This window comes from Esox lucius, chromosome 16, assembly GCF_011004845.1.
Source record: "Esox lucius isolate fEsoLuc1 chromosome 16, fEsoLuc1.pri, whole genome shotgun sequence".
In the NCBI taxonomy this organism is placed as follows: Eukaryota; Metazoa; Chordata; class Actinopteri; order Esociformes; family Esocidae; genus Esox; species Esox lucius.
Genome location: NC_047584.1, coordinates 27,665,759 through 27,689,402, shown reverse-complemented (window position 1 = coordinate 27,689,402; position 23,644 = coordinate 27,665,759). Strand labels below are relative to the sequence as shown.

At 46.8% G+C, this 23,644-nt stretch overlaps 1 protein-coding gene across 2 annotated transcripts in view; it reads left to right on the top strand.

Annotated features, from left to right (window-relative positions):
• The window catches only part of col4a1 (collagen, type IV, alpha 1), a 48,895-nt gene extending 28,274 nt beyond the window's left edge, over positions 1-20,621 (top strand). For both annotated transcript variants that reach the window (XM_010880393.5, XM_010880394.4), the window contains exons 6-48: positions 100-162; positions 308-361; positions 578-604; positions 901-975; positions 1,064-1,126; positions 1,319-1,354; positions 2,638-2,676; positions 2,811-2,906; positions 3,081-3,116; positions 3,228-3,287; positions 3,397-3,432; positions 4,966-5,010; positions 5,114-5,146; positions 5,465-5,525; positions 5,646-5,681; positions 5,840-5,986; positions 6,240-6,326; positions 6,441-6,524; positions 6,675-6,745; positions 6,921-7,112; positions 8,294-8,462; positions 8,570-8,662; positions 8,765-8,967; positions 9,071-9,503; positions 9,699-9,788; positions 10,309-10,461; positions 10,598-10,696; positions 11,109-11,198; positions 11,507-11,646; positions 11,786-11,912; positions 12,329-12,409; positions 12,862-12,960; positions 13,233-13,469; positions 13,608-13,741; positions 13,862-13,934; positions 14,030-14,101; positions 14,272-14,400; positions 14,756-14,854; positions 15,396-15,608; positions 16,538-16,715; positions 16,998-17,112; positions 17,233-17,405; positions 17,518-20,621. In XM_010880393.5, the coding sequence (XP_010878695.2) occupies positions 100-162; positions 308-361; positions 578-604; positions 901-975; positions 1,064-1,126; positions 1,319-1,354; positions 2,638-2,676; positions 2,811-2,906; positions 3,081-3,116; positions 3,228-3,287; positions 3,397-3,432; positions 4,966-5,010; positions 5,114-5,146; positions 5,465-5,525; positions 5,646-5,681; positions 5,840-5,986; positions 6,240-6,326; positions 6,441-6,524; positions 6,675-6,745; positions 6,921-7,112; positions 8,294-8,462; positions 8,570-8,662; positions 8,765-8,967; positions 9,071-9,503; positions 9,699-9,788; positions 10,309-10,461; positions 10,598-10,696; positions 11,109-11,198; positions 11,507-11,646; positions 11,786-11,912; positions 12,329-12,409; positions 12,862-12,960; positions 13,233-13,469; positions 13,608-13,741; positions 13,862-13,934; positions 14,030-14,101; positions 14,272-14,400; positions 14,756-14,854; positions 15,396-15,608; positions 16,538-16,715; positions 16,998-17,112; positions 17,233-17,405; positions 17,518-17,599 (4,623 nt within the window). In that variant the 3' untranslated portion in view covers positions 17,600-20,621. The remainder of the gene's footprint in view (positions 1-99; positions 163-307; positions 362-577; positions 605-900; positions 976-1,063; positions 1,127-1,318; positions 1,355-2,637; positions 2,677-2,810; positions 2,907-3,080; positions 3,117-3,227; positions 3,288-3,396; positions 3,433-4,965; positions 5,011-5,113; positions 5,147-5,464; positions 5,526-5,645; positions 5,682-5,839; positions 5,987-6,239; positions 6,327-6,440; positions 6,525-6,674; positions 6,746-6,920; positions 7,113-8,293; positions 8,463-8,569; positions 8,663-8,764; positions 8,968-9,070; positions 9,504-9,698; positions 9,789-10,308; positions 10,462-10,597; positions 10,697-11,108; positions 11,199-11,506; positions 11,647-11,785; positions 11,913-12,328; positions 12,410-12,861; positions 12,961-13,232; positions 13,470-13,607; positions 13,742-13,861; positions 13,935-14,029; positions 14,102-14,271; positions 14,401-14,755; positions 14,855-15,395; positions 15,609-16,537; positions 16,716-16,997; positions 17,113-17,232; positions 17,406-17,517) is intronic.
• Positions 20,622-23,644: the final 3,023 nt, after the last annotated feature.

Genomic DNA, 23,644 nt, shown 5'->3' with positions numbered 1-23,644 from the left:
ATCTTAAAAACATGATGGAGCATGATGGTGTGTCTGTGTGTGTGTGTGTGTGTGTCTGTGTGTGTCTGTGTGTGTGTGTGTGTGTGTGTGTGTCCACAGGGCATCCCTGGACAAGATGGTCCCCCTGGTTCGTCAGGTATCCCAGGATGCAACGGTACAAAGGTGAGTACTGATCATCTGGATTTCTCCGCCTCTACACAGCACCTCACTGTGACTGCGGTAGCTGTGTACTGTCGCACCGTCAGAACGACGTGGTCAGTCTGAACCCACGTCTGTGTGTGTGTGTGTGTGTGTGTGTGTGTTCCAGGGAGACCGAGGGACGGATGGCCAGCCGGGGTTCCCTGGTCTACAAGGCCCTCCTGTAAGCCCGCTGCACCGACACCGTCACCCCTTCCACACTGCCACATCACTTCCAACCACACTCGGATAAGTTACCACAGTAACCACAGTAACCACAGTAACCACAGTAACCACAGTAACCACAGTAACCACAATAACCACAGTTACCACAGTAACTATGCGTTTATTCCGAATTCCATCTGCCGGAGGTTTATAAGCGTTTATCCTTTCTTCTCAGGGTATCCCCGGAATTATGGGAATGAAAGTAAGTAAAAACGTTACGTTTAGTCAGTGCTGAAAGGTACCGTATGTTAAAGCATTTGTATGGTTAGGTCCATCTGGACAGCTGCTACACTGTGGACGTGGGTGTATTAAATGCCTTTGGTTGGAAATGTATTTTTTCTAGCCTGCTATTGACCTCTCTCATTTGCTCTTGCTCCTCTCCTTCTTCTACCTCTCCTCTGTTTTTCTCTTTAACTCCTCTGTTCTCCTGGTCACCTCTGTCACTCGCCCCCTCTCTCCCACTCTCTTTCTCTCTCTCTCTTTCTCCCTCTCTATCAGGGAGATCCAGGAGGTGTTATAGGAATCATCCCACTGAAAGGAGACAAAGGATACTCTGGAACACCTGGTCTACCTGTACGTATGCATGTACTGTTCTTGTGCGACTGCGTGTGTGTGTGTGTACATCTATGGGTGCATGACAATTTACTTATCTCATCTTCAGGGACCCCTGGGACCCACGGGACCTGAAGGGCCCCCAGGACCACAGGGATCACCTGGACTCAGAGTGAGTGGACTGCAACACCACTGCACCCTCATTCCTTTATTTTGGACAGAATGTTAGCATTAGCAATATGTTAGCTAACAAGACTGTTGGCTTTTTGATTGTTGCCCTAAACTATGAATGAAATTTCTTCGATTAAATATTCTGATTATTTTCTTTTGAAAATCGACTGGCTATGTTCCTGTTTCTCATTAGGGTTATCCGGGCAATCCTGGCCCAAAAGGAGAAAAGGTAGGCGTTTTGTCAACAATGCATCTCTATTGTAATTTGTGTTATCCATTCTATCCGGTGGTTCTTTTAATGTCCAGTCAGTTGTCTGTCAGCAGTGATGTCCAGTCAGTTGTCTGTCAGCAGTGACGTCCCGTCAGTTGTCTGTCAGCAGTGACGTCCCGTCAGTTGTCTGTCAACAGTGACGTCCCGTCAGTTTTCTGTCAGCAGTGACGTCCCGTCAGTTGTCTGTCAGCAGTGATGTCCCGTCAGTTGTCTGTCAGCAGTGATGTCCCGTCAGTTGTCTGTCAGCAGTGACGTCCCGTCAGTTGTCTGTCAGCAGTGACGTCCCGTCAGTTGTCTGTCAGCAGTGACGTCCCGTCAGTTGTCTGTCAGCAGTGACGTCCCGTCAGTTGTCTGTCAACAGTGACGTCCCGTCAGTTTTCTGTCAGCAGTGACGTCCCGTCAGTTGTCTGTCAGCAGTGATGTCCCGTCAGTTGTCTGTCAGCAGTGATGTCCCGTCAGTTGTCTGTCAGCAGTGACGTCCCGTCAGTTGTCTGTCAGCAGTGATGTCCCGTCAGTTGTCTGTCAGCAGTGATGTCCCGTCAGTTGTCTGTCAGCAGTGACGTCCCGTCAGTTTTCTGTCAGCAGTGACATCCCGTCAGTTGTCTGTCAGCAGTGACGTCCCGTCAGTTGTCTGTCAGCAGTGACGTCCCGTCAGTTGTCTGTCAACAGTGACGTCCCGTCAGTTTTCTGTCAGCAGTGACGTCCCGTCAGTTGTCTGTCAGCAGTGATGTCCCGTCAGTTGTCTGTCAGCAGTGATGTCCCGTCAGTTGTCTGTCAGCAGTGACGTCCCGTCAGTTGTCTGTCAGCAGTGACGTCCCGTCAGTTGTCTGTCAGCAGTGACGTCCCGTCAGTTGTCTGTCAGCAGTGACGTCCCGTCAGTTGTCTGTCAACAGTGACGTCCCGTCAGTTTTCTGTCAGCAGTGACGTCCCGTCAGTTGTCTGTCAGCAGTGATGTCCCGTCAGTTGTCTGTCAGCAGTGATGTCCCGTCAGTTGTCTGTCAGCAGTGACGTCCCGTCAGTTGTCTGTCAGCAGTGATGTCCCGTCAGTTGTCTGTCAGCAGTGATGTCCCGTCAGTTGTCTGTCAGCAGTGACGTCCCGTCAGTTTTCTGTCAGCAGTGACATCCCGTCAGTTTGGCAGTTGGGCTCAACAGTAGAAGAGTCCTAAATCTCAGTCTGACTCTCTGTATAAATGTTGAATAAAATGTTATATCAAAGTACTGACGTGTGTCCTCTCTCTTAGGGTGACAGGTTGTCCTTCCAAAGTGAGAAGGGGGATAAGGTGCGACACACACACTCATTTTCATGTCATCTTTGTGGAGGGTTTAATAAGTTGTTCATAGTTGTTGCTAATTAAGTGCAACTTCCTGTGTTCCCGTTTCTTACCCCGACCCTGGTATGTATCACTGTTGATAGGGAGATCAAGGATTCCGCGGCCCCCCCGGCCCCCCTGGCCCCCCCTCACAGGAAGTAGGAGGAGGACCTGTAACACATTATCTCCCAGGACCACCGGTAACCAGCCTTTCATAATGATTTATAATAATTTACAGTTATAAGTTACTTCAACCTAAACCCTTGAACTCCTGCATGGAGGAGAGGCCACTGAATAATATCTTGCTGGGTATGATCTGTGGATGGATGGGAAAATAAGTCTGTGTCCTTATTAACTTTGTTTCTGTCCGTCAGGGTCAAAGAGGAGACACAGGAGAAAAAGGAGAGAAAGTGAGGGATTTTCTAATTTCTCAACTCTCAACTCTCAACATGTGTGTGAAATTAGCCAATAGTGAATATCCTTGATGGCCACTTTGAGAAATTTGAAATTTTCCTCTGCAGGGTTATTGCGATCCTTATCTATCTGGGGTCAAAGGTGAACAAGGCCCACACGGGCCAAGGGTGAGTGATGATGACTAGATTTCAAGACAATTATTGTGCTTCCATTTTATGTTTTATTTGCTTACAGTATATGGAAGTTTCAGCTGAGTTTCTATGTCATGAATTTCAGGGAAAACCTGGCAAAGATGGTGACAATGGACTGAAGGTACTGAATAAAATAATCTACACTGCTCAAAAAAAACAAGGGAGTACTGAAATCACACATCTTAACTGTACATTGTGAAACAAATGACATAAAAACAGTCAATGGAAACCAAAATCACCAACTGATTGAGGGCTGGATTCAAACTCACACCGAAAATCTAAGAGAACTATTGAAATCACAGGCTGTGCCAACTGAATTTCATCACGTCAACTCATTATATGACTCAGTAGTGTACAGTCTGGACAGTCTGTGGCGCTAGTTGGTGGTCTCGGATGCACCGATACATAACGTCCCAGAGGTTCTCAATTGGATTCAGGTCTGGGCAACATGAGGGCCAGTCAATGGCATCAATGCCTTCGTCATCCAGGAACTGCCTACACACTCTGGGCACATGAGGCCGGGCATTGTCCAGCACCAGGAAGAACCCAGGGCCCACTGCACCAGTGTAAGGTCTGACGATGGGTCTGAGGATTTCATTCTGGTACCTACCAGCAGTCAGGGTACCGTTGGCTAGCATGTGGAGGCCTGTGTGACCCTCCAAGGATATGCCCCCCCAGACCATCACAAAACCGCCAAACTGAATGATGTTGCAGGCTGCATAATGTTCACCACGGCTGTCACACGTGCTCAGTGTGAACCTGCACGGTGCTGGGCTGTGAGCACCGGTCCCACCATAGAACATCGGATCCTCAGGCCGCCCTCTTGGATCCTGGTTCTGACAGTTTGGTCAGAACCATGCACACCAGTAGCCCAGGGCTCTGGCAGTGCTCCTCCTGTTCCTCCTTGCGCAAATGAGCAGATACCAGTCCTGCCACTGGGTTGATGCCCTTCCGCGGCCCTGTCCAGCTCTCCTTGTGAAACGGCCCATCTTCTGGTACCTCCTCCATGTTCTTGAGACTACTGGGAGACACAGCAAACCTTCTTGTGACGGCACGTATGGATGTGCCATCCTGGAGGAGCTAGGCCACCTATGCAACCTGAATGGCCTGCAGGTGCTGCCTCATGCTACCAGTAGTGACAAGGACACTAGCAAAAGCAAACTAGAGAAGAATCAGTCAGGAAGGATTAGGAGAGAGCAATTTTCTGTGGCCACCACCTGCAAAACCCTTCCTTTTTTAGGGGTTGTCATGCTGTTGCCTCTCCAGTTCAACTGGACAGGTTGCTTCCTAACTGGACAGATTGATATCACTGAAGTTTAATTGATGTAATTGCTGTTATACTATGGTGATTACCTGTTCCCTTAATTTCTTTGAGCAGTGTACCTATCATCTGTTTATCTACAATAGTGATGTCCAGTCAGTTATCTGTCAGGAGTGATATACCCAGTCAGGTGCTAATTGCAACTAAAACAAGTAAATCTATCTGTCTGTGTCTATCTGTCCATTCGTCCATCCGTTTGACTGTCTGTCTGTCTGTCTATCTAATGATATTTCTATCATCAGTTTTTTTTGTCTCTGCGTCAACAGGATCTCTCTCTCTTTTCTTCATATTTCAGTTGTGTTTGTGTTGATCAATGTGTTTCTTGTCACACAGGGAGATAAAGGATTTGCAGGTAGCCCTGGATACCAAGGACAACCGGTAACCAAACAAACATTACATGGCTGTCATCTCTTTATTCTTAATTATCTCTGGGTATAGTTGCACTTCTGAGGCGTTGAAAATGGTTGTGTCTGTGTTTTAGGGTGAAAAAGGAGAAAGAGGACCCCCAGGATATGTAAGTTCTGAATGCTCTCGCTCTTTTTCCTCTCTGTTTTGCTCTTTCTCTCTCGCCTGTTTTATTTGTGTCATTGTTTCTAACATGACTATTGCTGGCCAGAATCTCAAACCCTTAGTCACGGTTTCGGATCTCCTTTGAGGACTAGGCTTAAAATCTGGCCCTTAGGCATTGAGATGCTATTCTCTTTTTGATCCACTAGATGTCACTATACAGTCCTGGAAAATGAGAGCAGCATGATCAGTACAAATCTTGAAAAGTATAATTTATTGCATGCAGGGGAAATAATCTTTTAGTATTCCTATTTTGTGGTTTTAGGGAGTGGGTGCCCTTGGCCCTCCCGGACCCCCTGGTCCTCCAGGACAACAAGGAGAGAGAGGTCCAGTACACCCATCACCCTCCAACACCACCCCTTCATAACAATGCACAAGAGAAGCCACTCTTAGGTTGCATGTAGACCCCCTAGACAAACTCTGAACCTCTCCCCTTTTCTCGATAGGTTTTCCGGGTCTACAAGGAGATGCCGGTCCTCCAGGTGAGAGGACAAGAACACACACTTTGACCCAATCCGTGATCAGTGACCTGTAGCTCATATGTCATCAAGATGGTCATGGTTTAGATCCTCTAGGCTCTGTGCTGTGTTTGTTCACGTCCATGAAGCTCACTATGTGCTTTTTCGGTGCTGTGTTCTAGGCAGGCACACAATAGGCCCTCCCGGTGAGAGGGGCCCGCCGGGAGAGACTGGTCAGAAGGGAGACAAAGGAGCGGACGGAGTGTCTCTCGCAGGAGAGCCCGGAGAAAATGGGCTCACAGGACCCCCTGGACCTGCCGGACCCCCTGGTGGGTGTAGTTACACATTTATAGATGTTTCATTGTCCTTCATAGACCTGTTATAGTCCTTTATGGATGTTTCATAGTCCTTCATAGACCTGTTATAATCCTTTATAGATGTTTCATAATCCTTCATAGAGCTGTTATACTCCTTCATAGACCTTTGTAGCTGATATCACTTGCAGCACCTAAGTATTTTATTTATTTACTGTATCATCTGTCTGAGCTGCAAATCACCTACGTGTGTATGTGTTATTTGCAGGTGATGAACCATGTGATCCAGAACTTTCAAAGGGCTCCCCCGGGCCACCCGGCCCCCCCGGACTGCAGGGCGAGTTGGGACAGAAAGGTGGGGTGGAGAGAATGGAGAGATAATTGGATTGAATGTAGTATCATGCCATCTTATTCCACACTGTCTCCTACCTTTACCTCTGCTTTTAACTTGTCCTGTTTTTGCTGTTAGGTGATCAGGGAGACACTTGTGTGAGTTGCGAATCCATGGGCCCTCCTGGACTCCCAGGACCCGCAGGACCTAAAGGCGTGCAAGGTGAGCTGACATAATATACTCCCACACAATGAAACTGAGTAACAGTTTGAGGATAAATACAGAAAACAAGTCCTATATTATTAAGATCCTATGTTATTAGGTTGTGGTGTTGTCCTGTGTGACTAAAGGGTGTGGGTTGTCCCCATGTAGGGTACCCTGGATTGGCTGGCAGCAAAGGTGACAAAGGACTCCCTGGACCTGCTGGGCCCGAAGGACAGCCGGTGAGTCACCATCATCACTCCTATAATTGAACCTGATGAGGACCTTCATGGTGGATGTGCTATAGTGCTATCGCAGGGCAACCGCATGCTGCTGTATTTTATTTATGCCCCGGTAGCTTTCTTACTGTAAAGTTGGATTGTTGATTGACACTGCCGTTTTGTTGCCTCCCCCCAGGGTGCTCCCGGCACGGCTGGGTTGAGAGGCGCTCCAGGAGACCATGGTGATCCTGGGGATGTCTACGTGGCACCAGGGCTGAAGGGTGAAAAAGGCCTGCCAGGCTTTGTTGGCGCACAAGGCCTGCCAGGTGTGGATGGACTGCCAGGGAAAGCTGGACTACCAGGCCTTCCCGGAACCAAAGGAGAACCTGTAAGTGTGTGTCACAGCCATGGGATATGCCATTACTCACGACAACTCTATAATAATTAGGATAAGGTGCCTTAATCAAGGGCATAATATTTTCATTTTTTCACCTTGTCTGCTGTCAGAATCAAAGTAGTTTTGGTTGCTAGCTCAACACCCTGGCAGCTCCAGACAGTGTTACAGTAATACCATACAGTGCCACAGTCATTCCAGACATTGTCACAGTAACTCCAGACATTGTCACAGTAACTCCAAACATTGCCACAGTAACTACAGGCTGTGCCACAGTAACTCCAGACAGTGCCACAGTAACTCCGGACAGTGTCACTGTAACCACTGACAGTGTCACTGTAACCACTGACAGTGTCACTGTAACCACTGACAGTGTCACTGTAACCACTGACAGTGTCACTGTAACCACTGACAGTGTCACTGTAACCACTGACAGTGTCACAGTAATCTCAGACAGTGTCACAGTAACTCCAGACAGTGTCACAGTAACTCCAGACAGTGGCACAGTAACTCCAGACAGTGGCACAGTAACTCCAGACAGTGGTAACATAACTCTAGACAGTGTCACAGTTACTCCAATCAGTGTTAAAATAACTCCACTGTGGTATAGTACCTCCAGACAGTGTTACAGTTGCCTCACTGTTGTATAGTACCTCCAGACAGTGTTACAGTAGCTTCACGGTGGTTCAGTACCTCCAGACAGTGTTAAAATAACTCCACTGTGGTATAGTACCTCCAGACAGTGTTACAGGTGCTTCACTGTGGTATTGTACCTCCAGACAGTGTTACAGTAGCTTCACTGTAGTATAGTACCTCCAGACAGTGTTACAGTAGCTTCACTGTGGTATAGTACCTCCAGACAGTGTTACAGTAGCTTCACCGTGGTATATAACCTCCAGACAGTGTTACAGTAGCTCCACTGTGGTATTGTACCTCCAGACACTGTTACAGGTGCTTCACTGTGGTATAGTACCTCCAGACACTGTTACAGGTGCTTCACCGTGGTTTAGTACCTCCAGACAGTGTTACAGTAGCTTCACCATGGTTTAGTACCTCCAGACAGTGTTGCAGTAGCTTCACCATGGTATAGTACCTCCAGACAGTGTTATAGTAGCTCCAGAGTGTGGTAAAGTAACTCTGCTACTCTTGTTGCGGTCTTGGATCTCTTCTGCCAGGCCCGCGAAGGCATCAAGGGTGACCGTGGTCTGGATGGGGACCCTGGTATTCCTGGACTCCCAGGGGAGAGAGGTCCTCCTGGATTACCAGGATTTGGTCGGCCGGGAGAGCCTGGCGAGAAGGGTTCCTCTGGTCACCAAGGACGACCAGGAATACCTGGTCAACCAGGTACAGCTACAGTCTCTGATAACATACACAACTAATAGAACCCGTGTGTGTTAGGTAAAAGGAGCCTTACTGACAAATTGTCCCTGCTTTCTCTACTTTTCTTTCAGGGCTGAAAGGTGAACCAGGTAAAGGTGTGGGCTTACCGGGACCCCAGGGCTCTCCTGGACCTCAAGGAGAGCCTGGCAGACCAGGTTTGCAAGGTGAAGATGAGCTTTGTTTTTCCATGTGCTGGGAAAGAGAGTGCTATGATTCTGCATGGTCCTCACAGTGCAGGCTCAACTTCTTCTCCGTCCTTAATTTAGGTGACATAGGATTTCCAGGAGAACGTGGATTTCCTGGATTCCCTGGTCAGAAAGGTGACACAGGTCTACCTGGCATCGGCCTCCCAGGGGTATCCGGGGCTAAAGGATTCTCTGGTGCTCCTGGAGCCCCGGGGTTACCTGGAGAATCTGGGAGACCTGGACAGGATGGTGTCTCTGGAAAACCAGGAGCAACTGGTCAAAAGGTATGTATTCTATTTATATCTTTGCTGTACCTCCTTCACCTGTAGTTTCAAACTTATCAATCAGCCAGTCATCATTCAGCCAATCTCCATCCCTTCATTCTAGGGTGAGCCAGGTCGTGGTCTACCTGGTCCTAAAGGTGCTCAAGGCCCTCCCGGAATAACAGGTTTCCCTGGAGAGAAAGGTAACATTGGTCTACCTGGTGTTCCTGGACAAGAGGGACGTTCAGGACCACCTGGAGCTCAGGGAATTAAAGGTGACCCTGGCCCTCCTGGTGTTCACGGTGATGCTGGCCCCCCTGGACCACCTGGACCAGGAGATCCTGGGGCCCCTGGACCCATGGGACCCCCCGGAGAGCCAGGCCTCTTTGGTCAAGATGGTTTGAAGGGAGATAAGGGCCTGCCCGGGTTTCCTGGTCTTGAAACGCCCGGCCCCAAGGGAGACAAGGGAGGACAAGGATTCACTGGACTGCCTGGTTCCAAAGGCTTGTCAGGACGACCTGGCCCAGCAGGCAGAGTCGGACTTCCCGGAGAACCAGGTGAGACCAGATCTTAGAAGAAGAGGAATCATCTGGTGGAAATGGTGCAGTATGTTGATTGACTGGACTGGTCTGGCTGTTGAAATTAACAAGAATTTTTAGTGAAACTCAGGAATTTTGTGATTTACAGAAGTTATTGTATAGAGCTCAACATTTTTGTTTACACTCATGTTTTGATGTTTGTACGTTCTGCAGGTCCCAAGGGGGAGATGGGAGTCATTGGAACACCTGGGACCCCAGGATATCCGGGATCTGCTGGAAATTCTGGAAGTCCTGGTCCAAGAGGTGGGTGGAGGATTGTCTTGCATAGCGTGCCTACATTTTCTAACACCAAAAACTATTTTAATGCACACTGTTGCACCTACACAAGGCAGATCAGTTACTGGTTTGACATGTTATAATGTATTTACACAGAGTTCCAACACTATCTGTGTTCCCACCTCTTACAATTTAATTAAAGTATAGCTGCTTTCACTCAACAAACTACTAATGCTGTGCAATTATGTCTGTGGCTCACTGCGGCCATTGTGACCACTTAGCGCTTGTTTTACGTACAGCAGCTAACTCACCTCACGCCGTGTTTTGGGTAACACCTACAACTAGTGTCTAGTGGTTAGCTCTTTGACTAGTAGAATTGCTAGTCACTAGAGGATAAGAACTGACAGCCAAACACCGCTATCAGTGGGAAGTATTCTGACAATCGCTAATCAGGACGAGGTGATAATCGCTCTCGCGTCCTAAAGCAAGCCGAGCTCCTGTATGTGCCCAAACCTTTTGACCGCCACTCTCACTCGTTCTCTATCAGGCGACCCTGGTGTCTCAGGGCCTAGGGGAGAGTTTGGAGATCCTGGACCCAAAGGAGAGCGGGGAGAGCCAGGTCTACAGGGTCCCCCTGGTAACATGACTGAGGTGGACATGGAGCACATGAAAGGAGAGAAGGGAGACATTGGAGACCCAGGTACACAGCTCAATCAGCATTATAAGATTCAAATGGTTTGTTCAAATAGCTCTTTCAAACAGATACTACTAATGATCTCTTTTAATGGGGCAGTGCAAATTCTTTAGGAATGCTAAGTACAATATTTTGTAACAAGGTGATCCTGGGCGCACTGGAGAGAAGGGTTATCAAGGACCGCCCGGAGATCCTGGTATGCCAGGAAAGGATGGAGATCCTGGTACAGCTGGTCAGCCAGGTGCGTGATCTGAGTAGGCTTTGCTGCACTTGTCTGTTCATCTGGGATGTTTCAAACCTGTTAACAACCAGGAATAAAAATTGGCATTGGTCTTGCAGAATCTCTGTGATTACTGGGACACTGTCAGTGTGAGGATGAAATGACACCCTCCTTGAACACTCTGATCCTTGAACACTCTGATCCTTGAACACTCTGATCCTTGAACACTCTGACCCTTGAACACTCTGATCCTTGAACACTCTGATCCTTAAACAATCTGATCCTTGAACACTGATCCTTGAACACTCTGATCCTTGAACACTCTGATCCTTGAACACTCTGATCTTTGAACACTCTAATCCTTCAACACTGATCCTTGAACACTAATCCTAGAACATTCTGATCCATGAACATTCTGACTCTTGTTTCTCAGGGGAGAAAGGAGACCCAGGTTTTCCTGGAGAGCCTGGCAGTTCTGGACAACCTGGAAGCAAAGGCAGCATTGGATCAATGGGATACCCGGGTAAAAGGGACACAAACAGTCCACTCCCTAAGTAGAACAGACCAAAATCCACTCACTGTGTAAATCAGATATTATCTAACATCCACACACTAAGTAGCATAGACATCATCCAACTTCCACTCACTGAGTAGAACAGACATCATCCAAAGTCAACTTAAATCTGTAGCTGCTTCTAAGGATTATCTTTTTAGTGTTTATAAGCTGGATTTTGTGGAGAGGCTAATACAAATGAATGCTTAATAACTGCTAAGTTCTGGTTGAGGTGGCTTTCACTGGGTTTTACAGGTTCTGTCTGTATGGTTTTACAGGTTCTGACGGCCCGAAGGGCGCTAAAGGTGTGGTAGGCACCCCAGGACACCCAGGGTTCCGGGGTACAGAGGGGTTGAAGGGCGACAAAGGAGATGCCGGTCTACCAGGTGTTGGGGTACCAGGACCCCCTGGAGGCAAGGTAAGTCATACCCACTATTTGTGTGTGTGTGTGTGTGTGTGTGTGTATTTGTGTGTGCGCTTTCATATTTATTTATTTTTATTGCACTTAAGGCACTAACTGTTTTTCACTCAATACTCTCTCCATTGATCTCTTTCAGGGTCAGACTGGTCAGCCTGGCTTCCCTGGTGTTGATGGAGAAAAGGGTCAGAAAGGTGTAATGGGTGAGCCTGGTTTCCCCGGAATCCAAGGAACCAAGGGAGACGCAGGACAAAGTGGTTACCCAGGTGAAAGACCCGACTCCATGACCACCGCCATTATTGTTCAAAACGACTCGTTGTTAATTTAATTTGCATTGGGCATCGGGCTGTCATCCAGGCACCGACATTACTATTTTACCTAGAAAAGTATTATAATCAGAAAGTATATCTTGTCCTGACACGATAATATGCCATATGGGCTGGCAGCACAGAGAATGTTTGTACAAACACTTGTTGTTGCAAACCAGCTGCTCGGATGAAAGAAATTGGAAATAATACTTTGAAAAAGCTATTCAACCAATCAAAAATGCTTATTTAGAACAAACTGTGTTAGAAAGCTTTATTTCCTACGTCCAACTGGGATTCTACATCCTCTCGCAAAATCTGAGATATGTCTTGTTGCTTGGCAACCTCTAAACATGGTTGTGCGTTGTGTTGCGCAGGGCAGCCAGGTCGGCCAGGAGAGAAGGGTGTGAGTGGGCTGCCAGGCTCCGCTGGAGAGCCAGGTCAACCGGGCCAACCAGGTAAGAAACAAAGCGTATGTCACAATTACAATAACCCTGGAGCCTTTGTTTACTCTTATTACAGTATGACTGCCAGTGAAGAAGCTGGCTTCTGTTCCAGACGTGCCACCCCAGACATGCTGCCCCAGACATACTGCCTTAGACATACTACTCCAGACACTCTGCCCCTGACACACTGCCCCTGACACACTGCCCCAGACACACTGCCCCAGACACACTGCCCTAGACACACTGCCCCAGACACACTGCCCCTGACACACTGCCCCAGACACACTGCCCCAGACACACTGCCCCAGACACACTGCCCCAGACACACTGCCCCAGACACACAGCCTTAGACACACTGCCTTAGACATACTGCCTTAGACATACTGCCCTAGACATACTGCCCCAGACATACTGTCCCAGACAGGCATCCCAGTGGAGTAAGGCTCTTTCATGTTGTGTGCTAGGTGAGCCTGGTCTGCAGGGACCCCCTGGTCTGCCTGGAGAAAAAGGGGATGCAGGAGTGGATGGCATTCCTGGATTTCCTGGGGAAAAAGGACATCCAGGTGAGTGACTGTTCCCAACCTTTAAGATGTGGCCGGGTCTGTTCATCAGTCTATAAATCACTTATATCTTATTAACTCTGTAATTCTAACAACCTCCACAGTAGCAAGGTGACCCCTGTTATGGGTATGCATTTAAAGTGAGAAGCATGTAGGCACAGAATACAAATTTTAAACATTGCTATGGCGGGTTTGAATGACCCCCAGGCAGGGTCTAGCAGGTGAAACGCTTCACAGAGTTTGATCCACTCCGGTCTCTGGTGTTTTTGCTACAGGTTTGCCTGGCAGGGGCTACCCAGGGACACCGGGGTCATCTGGGGTTAAAGGTGATAAGGGCAGTCCAGGTTTCCCAGGTTCCCCAGGTATGCCGGGGATTCCAGGAACTAAGGGAGACAAAGGAACGGCAGGCTTCCAGGGCTTCCCAGGACAGCCAGGAGAACAGGGCCTCCCTGGGCCCTCCATGGAGGGACCCAAAGGACAGCAGGGAGAGCCAGGAGATCCTGGGCAAGCAGGTACTCTTAGGCACACATCTGGAGTCCTTCTGGATTGGACATTCCGATACATGCGACCATTATCTAATTCTCTTCTGCTCTTCGGTTCTTTTCTTCTCCTCCGTTACTTTCTCCTTCACCTCGTCCCCATCTCTACAGGTGACACTGGTGCTCCAGGTCCCCCTGGTTTCCCCGGCAGTGATGGCTCCAAGGGAGCAAAGGGAGACCAGGGTCCACAAGGAATACAGGGGGAGCACGGCTTTAAGGGAGATCGGGGATTCCCTGGGCTTCCTGTAGGTCACGTCCTGTTGCTCAATGAGTCGTTTCACCAAGACAGTATGTGCTACTAGTACACGCCATCTGACTTTGTCTGCCTGTCTTATTTGGATCCACGTTGTGTGTGTGTGTTACAGGGCCAGTCTGGACTTCCTGGTATTGACGGACTTAAGGGCGAGATGGGCCTGCAGGGCGTTGCTGGTTTCCCAGGTCAGTTGTGTAGTTGCTGTGGATGATACAGTGAGAGCACTTGCGGCTTTAATTATTATGGTTTTTAAAACCCCAAAATGTTCCCCCTTCCCCAGGAGCAAAGGGTGAACTGGGAGTGCTGGGATTCAAAGGAGAGCTAGGCGACAGGGGGTACCCAGGGGTCAAAGGTGAGTGTAGAGACAACACAAAACCAACCAAGTCACTTAGAGCTTCATAGCATCAAGCGTCCAAGGTACATAGTGCTACACCTGAGCATTAAGAACACGGCACAAATGTAGACCATTTAGCAGACATTGTAGTGATTTGATGTGGTAATTAACTGAATTCCTTGTTGCAGGTAATGAAGGCCCGCCTGGTCCTCCTGGCCCCCACACCTTCATCAAGGGAGAACCCGGCTCACCTGGTGGCCCCGGCCCTCAAGGGCCAGTTGGGCCCTCCGGTATCCCTGGCCTGAAAGGACAGCAAGGTGAGGAATCCCATCTTGTCTGCAATGCACCAACAAATGTATTGTATGTTACACTACCCTCGGTGTATATTATCTGTCCATCCGTTAATTCTCTCTCCATCTCTCTACCCGTGTCTGTCTTTCTCCTTACCCTCTCCATCTCTCTACCCGTGTCTGTCTTTCTCCTTACCCTCTCCATCTCTCTACCTGTGTCTGTCTTTCTCCTTACCCTCCCCATCTCTCTACCCGTGTCTGTCTTTCTCCTTAACCTCTCCAACTCTCTATCATCTCTCTCTCTCTCTCCATCTTTATCTACGCCCCTTCTCTCTCTTCACCACTGCATCTTTCTCCCCTCCGGTTCTCCGCTTTCTCACAGGCATGACAGGTATTCCGGGCATGAAAGGCGACGAGGGAAACCCTGGCTTCAACGGCCACCCTGGAGCCAAGGGGGAGCCTGGCCTGACTGGTCCTTCAGGTCAGAGATACACCTCCATTATCAAGTTGATAGACGCACTGAAAAGGTTACTTCTCAGCATGTGGACTGAAATAGTCTTCGGTCATTTGAGAGACGTACTCTGTAGTAAACACCATTTAAGGGTTTCACTGCACCTTTTACACACAGTGAACTGTGTACGAGACAAGTGCACTTTTTATTTTAATATCTATATCTGTTTAGGGGTTTTACAACTGTTGACTAGTGAATGGAAAATGTTTTGCATTGCTCTGTGGTATTATTATGAGAAATGTAACATACATTTTTACATTTGACTCCGTTCAAAATAGGAATAACAATGATAAGCCTGTATTTATTGCTTTCACTGATAAAAGTGAGTGTAAATTTAAACATAGTTTTAAATAGAAAATATTCTGCAACTCTGTGGTGGGTGGTTATTGAGAGCTTGTGACATTGCGTTAGTGATCCTCGTAATTAATACCTTTTGGAAACTCTGATTTCAATCCCTTTTTTCATTGATCGGTCACCTTCACCTCTGATCATTGACCCCTTCTTCCTACAGGACCCAGAGGGTATCCTGGACCCCCAGGACCCGATGGCCTTCCAGGTCAGGTGGGTCCGCCTGGCCCCTCCTCCATGGATCATGGTTTCTTGGTAACCAGGCACAGCCAATCAGTGGAGGTTCCACAGTGTCCTGATGGAACATCGCTCCTTTATGATGGATATTCCCTGCTCTATATCCAGGGCAACGAGCGTGCCCATGGACAGGACTTGGGTGAGAGAGAGAGAGACAGAAATAAGAGAGAAACACACCCAGAGAAATAAGAGAGAGAGACACAAACACACACACAGAGCGAGAGAGAGAGAGAGAGAGCGGACCTAGTGCTTGAGAGAGACAGATGTACTTACTGCACACAAAACAGAAACAGAGCTGCACTTACTAACCTCCTGCATGACGAAACACATGCCTCCATCAGACAATACATACCCAGAACACATTTTAATATTTATCTGCTATTTATTTATTTATATTTCATTTGTACTAATAACGTCTTGCACATTGTTAAATTGTATGTAGGACTTTCATGTGTGTCCTCTACCTTATTTGTACACAAATGCTTCCCATGCCAATAAAGCTCTTGGAATAAGAATTGAAGGGAGAGTGACAGGCCCGGGTAACTCAGTTGGTTGAGCGAGTCGCTTGCAAACCGGGGTTCTGGGTTTGATTCCCACTGGGGACAGGAAGGAAAAGTTTCCCCTGTTCATTCCAAATTAGTCCCTCTGGGTGACAGCATCTGATAAATAACTAAAATATAAATGCGAGCCAGACAGAGAGGGTGGGATGTTCCTGGCTAGGAAGATGGAAGGATAGGGTGAGAGGGATACGGAGATGTGGGAGTATTGTAAGTGGGGTTATTGAGAGAGGGTGGGAGGGTTATTGGGTGGGGGGGTTATTGAGAGTGGGTGGGGGGGGGGTTAATGAGAAACCGCTGGTGGAAGTTGATGGAACTAATGAGTGTGGAGAGGATATAGAAACATGATTTTGTGAACAAAACCGATGTTACACTAAACTGGTTGTGAATTTGATCTGGATTACCCTGAAGTGTTTGTGAATCAAGTCAGCATTACATAAAAACTGCTTGTGAATCAAATCTGCATTACACTAAAGTGCGTGTGTGTCTCTGTGTGTTTGTGTGTGTGTAGGTACGGCCGGTAGCTGTTTGAGGAAGTTCAGCTCAATGCCATTCCTGTTCTGTAACATAAATAATGTCTGTAACTTTGCTTCCCGTAACGACTACTCCTATTGGCTCACCACCCCTGAGGCCATGCCAATGAACATGGCCCCTATCAAAACTGAGGAAATCAAGCCTTTCATCAGCAGGTACGTGTGTGTATGCATTTTGACCTATGTATATTGCCAGGTGACCTCACTAGTATAGTAACCAATGGCAAATCAGACAGAATAGGGACATTTGTCAAAAAAGGTTGTCATTTGTCAAAAAAGGCTGTTTTCGGCTTTTGGGTTAACTTAATGATTTAGGATTAAGTTTATATTTTGGGTAAGATGAATGTTTTTAGTGTAAAGAATTTTTATGGGAATACATTTTTGTACATAGTAAGTATAGTAAAACGTGTGTGTGTGTTTGTGTGTGCGTGCGTTCAGGTGTGCTGTGTGCGAGGCTCCTGCCATGGTGATAGCAATACACAGTCAGACCATCATGATCCCATCATGCCCCAGTGGCTGGGACTCTCTCTGGATTGGCTACTCCTTCGTCATGGTGAGAGAGACAGAAACGCGTCAACTACAACACCACACATCCACACATCTGCCGTGCTGTTGATAAGCCTCCCTTGTTTCTCCCGCTCCTCCCCCTCCTCCTCCTCCTCCTCCTCCGTAGCACACTAGTGCGGGATCCGAGGGCTCCGGCCAAGCCCTGGCCTCTCCTGGATCTTGCCTGGAAGAGTTCCGCAGCGCTCCCTTCATCGAGTGTCACGGCCGTGGAACCTGCAACTACTACGCAAACTCCTACAGCTTCTGGCTGGCCAACATCGAGGATGAGGAGATGTTCAGGTACTGTAGGAACACTTAGCAGGTTCTTCTTTATCCTTCCCGCCGTCGCCACCGGAGCTCGGCCGCGGTCTTTGTCGATTGAGTCATTGGTGTTGTTTGCGTCTCGTTCCAGGAAACCCGTGCCTGCCACGCTAAAGGCCGGAACTCTCCGGACTCAAATAGGCCGCTGCCAGGTTTGCATGAAGAGGACATAGAATTCAGCCCCCTGACCAGCCCGGGATCCTTGACCGGGTATCATGACACCTGAACCCACCAACCCGTCTGTCCGCTGATCCGTGGCGTGGCTTGGCTTCCTGTTATCGACCAAAGGATGGTGCTATTTCACTGCGTGTGTGAGAGGAGAGGGACAGACACGCACAGACACACACACACGCACACGCACTCTTGAACAGAACAACCAAAACACCCAGAGAGATCGACGAAAGAACAGAACTCACAGATGCACACAGACACAAACATTAGGCTTGGGCGGTATAATCTAGAAACAGCCATGGGGTGGTCCTGAATAACTTCAGTTCTTGTACTATTCCTATGGCATTTGTTTTTCACAAGTAAATAGCTGCAGTGAACTATTGCAATGCGTAATGAGAAGCCAATGGTTTTCCATTTTATGTTTGATTTAAAATCACGTCCAAATTGCACTACAAAGGAGCCGGAGTTGGTGGAGAGTTAGCGTGCAACTTGCAAGCAGTTCACTAGGGAATTGCTGAAGGGATGGAACATACTGTTAGCTGTCTACCATGTTTGAGAAGACAATAAAGAGCTTTGGATAAGGTCTCTGTAAAGCTTTCCCCTTTTTCACCCCTCTGTGCTCCTGCTTTCTGTTGTCTGTCTACTCGCAACTACAGTACACACTGCTCTTCTCCTCAGGTTCATTTGCACTTTCACATGGAAATGATCCAACTCGCCAAAAATGACAATTGGTAGCTGGCTACTACCCCAATACTTGTAACTCTCTGAGCTGGATTGCCTGTCGCGGTGAATAGTTTGTCAGTTCTCACGTGATCATTAGCAATGTTAGCTAACAACATCTACAGCTAATGTTGTTAGCATGTCAGTAATAATCCACCAATTGGCTTTTTTTTTTGTATACCTGTAGTACCGTAAATACCCAGAAGGGGAAAAGATTGAATGACAATATACTTCTGGATACCGCCCAACCCAAACACACAGAAGTACACAAACATACACATACCGGAGACCAAGCCATGAGACCAACCGGGCTTTTGCGCCATCACGCAGAACACTTTACTAACACTGTCACAACGGTTCTCTAATGAATGACGCCCAGTTTACGACTGCACTGAGTACGTCCCCCTCCCAATTGTAAACTGGTGTCCATTTTGAAAGGGGTTGCTTGTGTAAGTCAGGTGCTATTGAATTTTATCGACTTGCCTAAAACAGTATGTTTGTCATTCACACGATGCCACTGATTTTCAGCTCTGCTTTACAGTTAAATATATATATTGTTTTTCACTTCTTTTACCTTTTATTTTTAAATAACACCATACTAATGTAAAGATGGGCGTTTCCACTAGTTACAGATGCTTGTCATATTGTGACATTACCTTAAGGGTTGCTGTCACACAGCCAATAGTAAAGTTTCTGTTGTAAATATATTGCTTTTCTTTTTTTTCTACCTAACAGACACAATAATCTCTTCAGGTATTTACATTGTAATTTGTGTTATTTCATTTTTAATTTATGAGATTTATGAGAATATGTAGAGCATGCGTGAATTTGAGTTGCCAAAACACCATAAACCAGGTGTAAAATAGCAAGTACAGCTTGTCATTAACCTCTGTCACGTGACCAAGGCACTTACTCATGTTAGCATACTGTACGCTGGCCTGGCGATTATACACCAACAGTGCCTTGTATGTCATTAGGCAAAATATGTCACTAGGCAAAAAAACTGTGCAAGATAGCATAGTACTGCCAACATTCATATCAGAGTCAACCCTTGCAGATATTTCCAAACATTCGCACACTAAACTGCTCAGCAAAAGGATGGAACATTGACACAGCTTGCTATGTTAATGCAGAGGGTGTGTATGTATGGTTAATGTCACATGCTGAAGGAGTTTCCACACACACATTCTCCTGTTTACGGAGGAAGTTCATGGCTTATAGTTTGTCAAACCTGTGTCAGTTTACTTGGAAACTCAATCTACTTGGTGTGAGGCAATAGTTTTTAGTATGTTTCATGAGAAGTCCTTCACATTATGTAATGTGTCGTTACTTATTAATGAAATGATAGACCCAAAGAAATGCACATACAAACACACCAATGTCTGCTAATATACACTGAGATACTTGACCACACCAGCTCAACATCCTCTCTCTGTACATACCGAACCTAGATGGACCTACACAACAGTCTTCCTGTGATAATGAGCTAGATGGATTTAGATATGCTAGATAGACAGAGAGGGACATATTTCTGACTAGTGGCACTTCATATCCATAGCAAAGGCTGAAAGTGTCAGCTCTATGGGAAATTACTTTTATAGGTTTATGACACAGTATGTAACACTTAAATATTACAGACTGACCAAATTCCATATTGACTTCCAAGATGTCCCAGGGTGTTTTTATCCTTCTTCAGTCTTTCAGCAATAACAGATGTTGCATAATGCCTACTGTAATTTGTTGACCAGTATCCACACCATGGCCCTTTGGGAGAATGTATATAACCTTGCTACCCTGAGGGTGAACTCCTGATTCCTTCTGCTTAAGAATATTAGAAATTGAGACTCTCCTCTCCCAGTTCTGAAACCGTCATCTTCCGAAAGACTGTCAGGAAAGACTCAGTGAACCACACAAACTACTAGTAACTGACAATCGTTTATGTAATTAGCTTTGACCCACTTTAGGGCCTTTTGAAACCATAATGCTCCGATTGGCTTATGACTGTGTGTCCACTTGAGTCCAGGCCAATGAGGTTTAGAGCTTTATTTGCTTAAATGATTGTATCTTTTCTTTATGCGATGTAATTGCTGCACTGAGCTCAACCGGATTTTCATGTACGTTGTCATTATTGTTATTATGATTAATTTTCTGTATCATTCATACATACAGTATTAGCAGCACCAAATTTGGAGGTATAGTTCTTGGTTGAAGTCCCCAGCTTATAATGAATGTTTTGCAGAATATTTTCCTCATCTACCGATCCCCATGCTGTGTAATTCATAAAATAAAATGATTTGTATAAAATGCGATGTGTTGTCCTATTTGTGGACTTACGGTGGAGTATTATATTAGCGGGACACAATCACGAATAGATAGCCCAGCGTTTACAATTTTTCATGTCAAAGTCCATCGTACGGCGCTGCCGTGCGAAGTGCTGTGTGATGTAGTAGTGAACGGAGCCACTAGAGGGCAGTCAACATCCACTACAGCAATGACTGCAGTTCAGCTGAGTTCAACCTTCAGCTGTCAGAAGGATTTTATTGGGGAACCGTTTTAACTTCCCGTCCGCATCGCCGGTTTATGACACCCAAAGTGACTTACACGCGCGGCAAAAGGTGCATCCAACCAAGCTAATCGAGACAACAGTACGAACAGGCCGACCAATAACAAGCAGTCCTGACGGTAAACTTGGCTGTTCACCTCGAGTGTCCATCCCTGTTGTCGGTGGAAGAGCCTGCCCCACCACTCCCAGCTTAGCTGCCTACCCGTCAGCATTTCTACTGGGCCCTGGGCCAACGAACCCGCTTACCCCCGGGCTGCAAAAAACTAAAGGATCAATGCACTCCCGGTGACAGGGAGAAAGACAGAGCGAGATAACCTCCGCCTTTCATCCCCCCCGCCCACCCCCCGTCTCTGCCTCTTCTCTTTCATCCCTTATCCAGAGACCCACTCCGTGTTTCCTTCCCTGTGACACAACGGCAACAAGACAAACACAGTAAATGTTTGACTTGGTGCAGTCTGGGAAAACGTAGTGCCAGACGATGACCTTTAACCTGGAAGTGTAAACAGAGTCTGAGGTAAGCAAAGGGGTGCAATTAAAAGTCCAACGTGTTCCGCTAGGGAGAAGGAGATCGCCCAGAGCCCCAAATTCAAGATTCTTTCCATTGCTTCTGTTTTGGTCCTTGTAATTACACCTCGCTTACGGCCAAGGAGATACTGTAATACGTCCTGTATGTTTGACACCCTCTCCCAGGCCAAAGAACAGAAAATTGGAATGCGCTTTAATGTGTCCTTTGTGGCGGATGTATTGTTGGTACCTAACCAGCTCTTTGAGATCTCTGAACGCCAGGAGTAGCTAGAAGGGCAAAACGTGTTTTTTTCAGTCTCACTGCATAATTATGAATGATTGGAGGAGACACGTTTTCCAGCGATAATTGTGGCCCTTGTGTTTTGCCCATTGCCCGATCACACTAGCGCCGGGTAGATTTAGCCTCAACAGTGTTCCTCTGGGTCACCACATTGCACGATAGCCAGGTTGACTCATTTTCTCTGGCTTCGTGCTTTGGTGACTAGGTCACAACAAAAGCGATATTCATCAGTGACATATGAAGAGAGTTCTGGAAGTCCTGCATAAAGAAATATGTTTAGATTATCAGCAGATCAAACACTCCCACACAAACACACACACATATACACACACACACACACACACACACACACCTGAAGTCAGAATGATTGCATGGGCCAAACCCTCCTTCTCGGAAATATATGGAGAAAAGGTGAAATATTACATTTGACGGACATCTTTTCAAAGCTAAACGTGTCATTGATTCAGTTATTCTAGGCTGCATTGTGACATGTTATGTATGTGTTCAACCAGTGATGTGCTGTACAGTTCACTAATATGACACAATAAACCCTGTCTGTATAACGGATATGCACTCACCTAAAGGATTATTAGGAACACCTGTTCAATTTCTCATTAATGCAATTATCTAATCAACCAATCACATGGCAGTTGCTTCAATGCATTTAGGGGTGTGGTCCTGGTCAAGACAATCTCCTGAACTCCAAACTAAATGTCAGAATGGGAAAGAAAGGTGATTTAAGCAATTATGAGCGTGGCATCGTTGTTGGTGCCAGACGGGCCGGTCTGAGTATTTCACAATCTGCTCAGTTACTGGGATTTTCACGCACCACCATTTCTAGGTTTTACAAAGAATGGTGTGAAAAGGGAAAAACATCCAGTATACGGCAGTCCTGTGGGCGAAAATGCCTTGTTGATGCTAGAGGTCAGAGGAGAATGGGCCAACTGATTCAAGCTGATAGAAGAGCAACTTTGACTGAAATAACCACTCGTTACAACCGAGGTATGCAGCAAAGCATTTGTGAAGCCATAACACGCACAACCTTGAGACGGATGGGCTATAACAGCAGAAGACCCCACCGGGTACCACTCATCTCCACTACAAATAGGAAAAAGAGGCTACAATTTGCACAAGCTCACCAAAATTGGACAGTTGAAGACTGGAAGAATGTTGCCTGGTCTGATGAGTCTCGATTTCTGTTGAGACATTCAGATGGTAGAGTCAGAATTTGACGTAAATAGAATGAGAACATAGATCCATCATGCCTTGTTACCACTGTGCAGGCTGCTGGTGGTGGTGTAATGGTGTGGGGGATGTTTTCTTGGCACACTTTAGGCCCCTTAGTGCCAATTGGGCATTGTTTAAATGCCACAGCCTACCTGAGCATTGTTTCTGACCATGTCCATCCCTTTATGACCACCATGTACCCATCCTCTGATGGCTACTTCCAGCAGGATAATGCACCATGTCACAAAGCTTGAATCATTTCAAATTGGTTTGTTGAACATGACAATGAGTTCACTGCACTGAAATGGTCTCAACCCAATAGAGCATCTTCACTGCACCAGATCTCAACCCAATAGAGCATCTTTGGGATGTGGTGGAACGGGAGCTTCGTGCCCTGGATGTGCATCCCACAAATCTCCATCAACTGCAAGATGCTATCCTATCAATATGGGCCAACATTTCTAAAGAATGCATTTAGCACCTTGTTGAATCAATGCCACGTAGAATTAAGGCAGTTCTGAAGGCGAAAGGGGGTCAAACACAGTATTAGTATGGTGTTCCTAATAATCCTTTAGGTGAGTGTATAGAGAATTGGATGACAGAGAATGTCTTGCTCTTAAACTCAAGGAAAACAGAAATGCTCGTTTTTGGACCCAAAAAACAAAGAGCATTGTTAGCAGATCTCACTGTGAACCTTGATGGCTGCATGGTCGTATCCCAAAAAACTGTAAA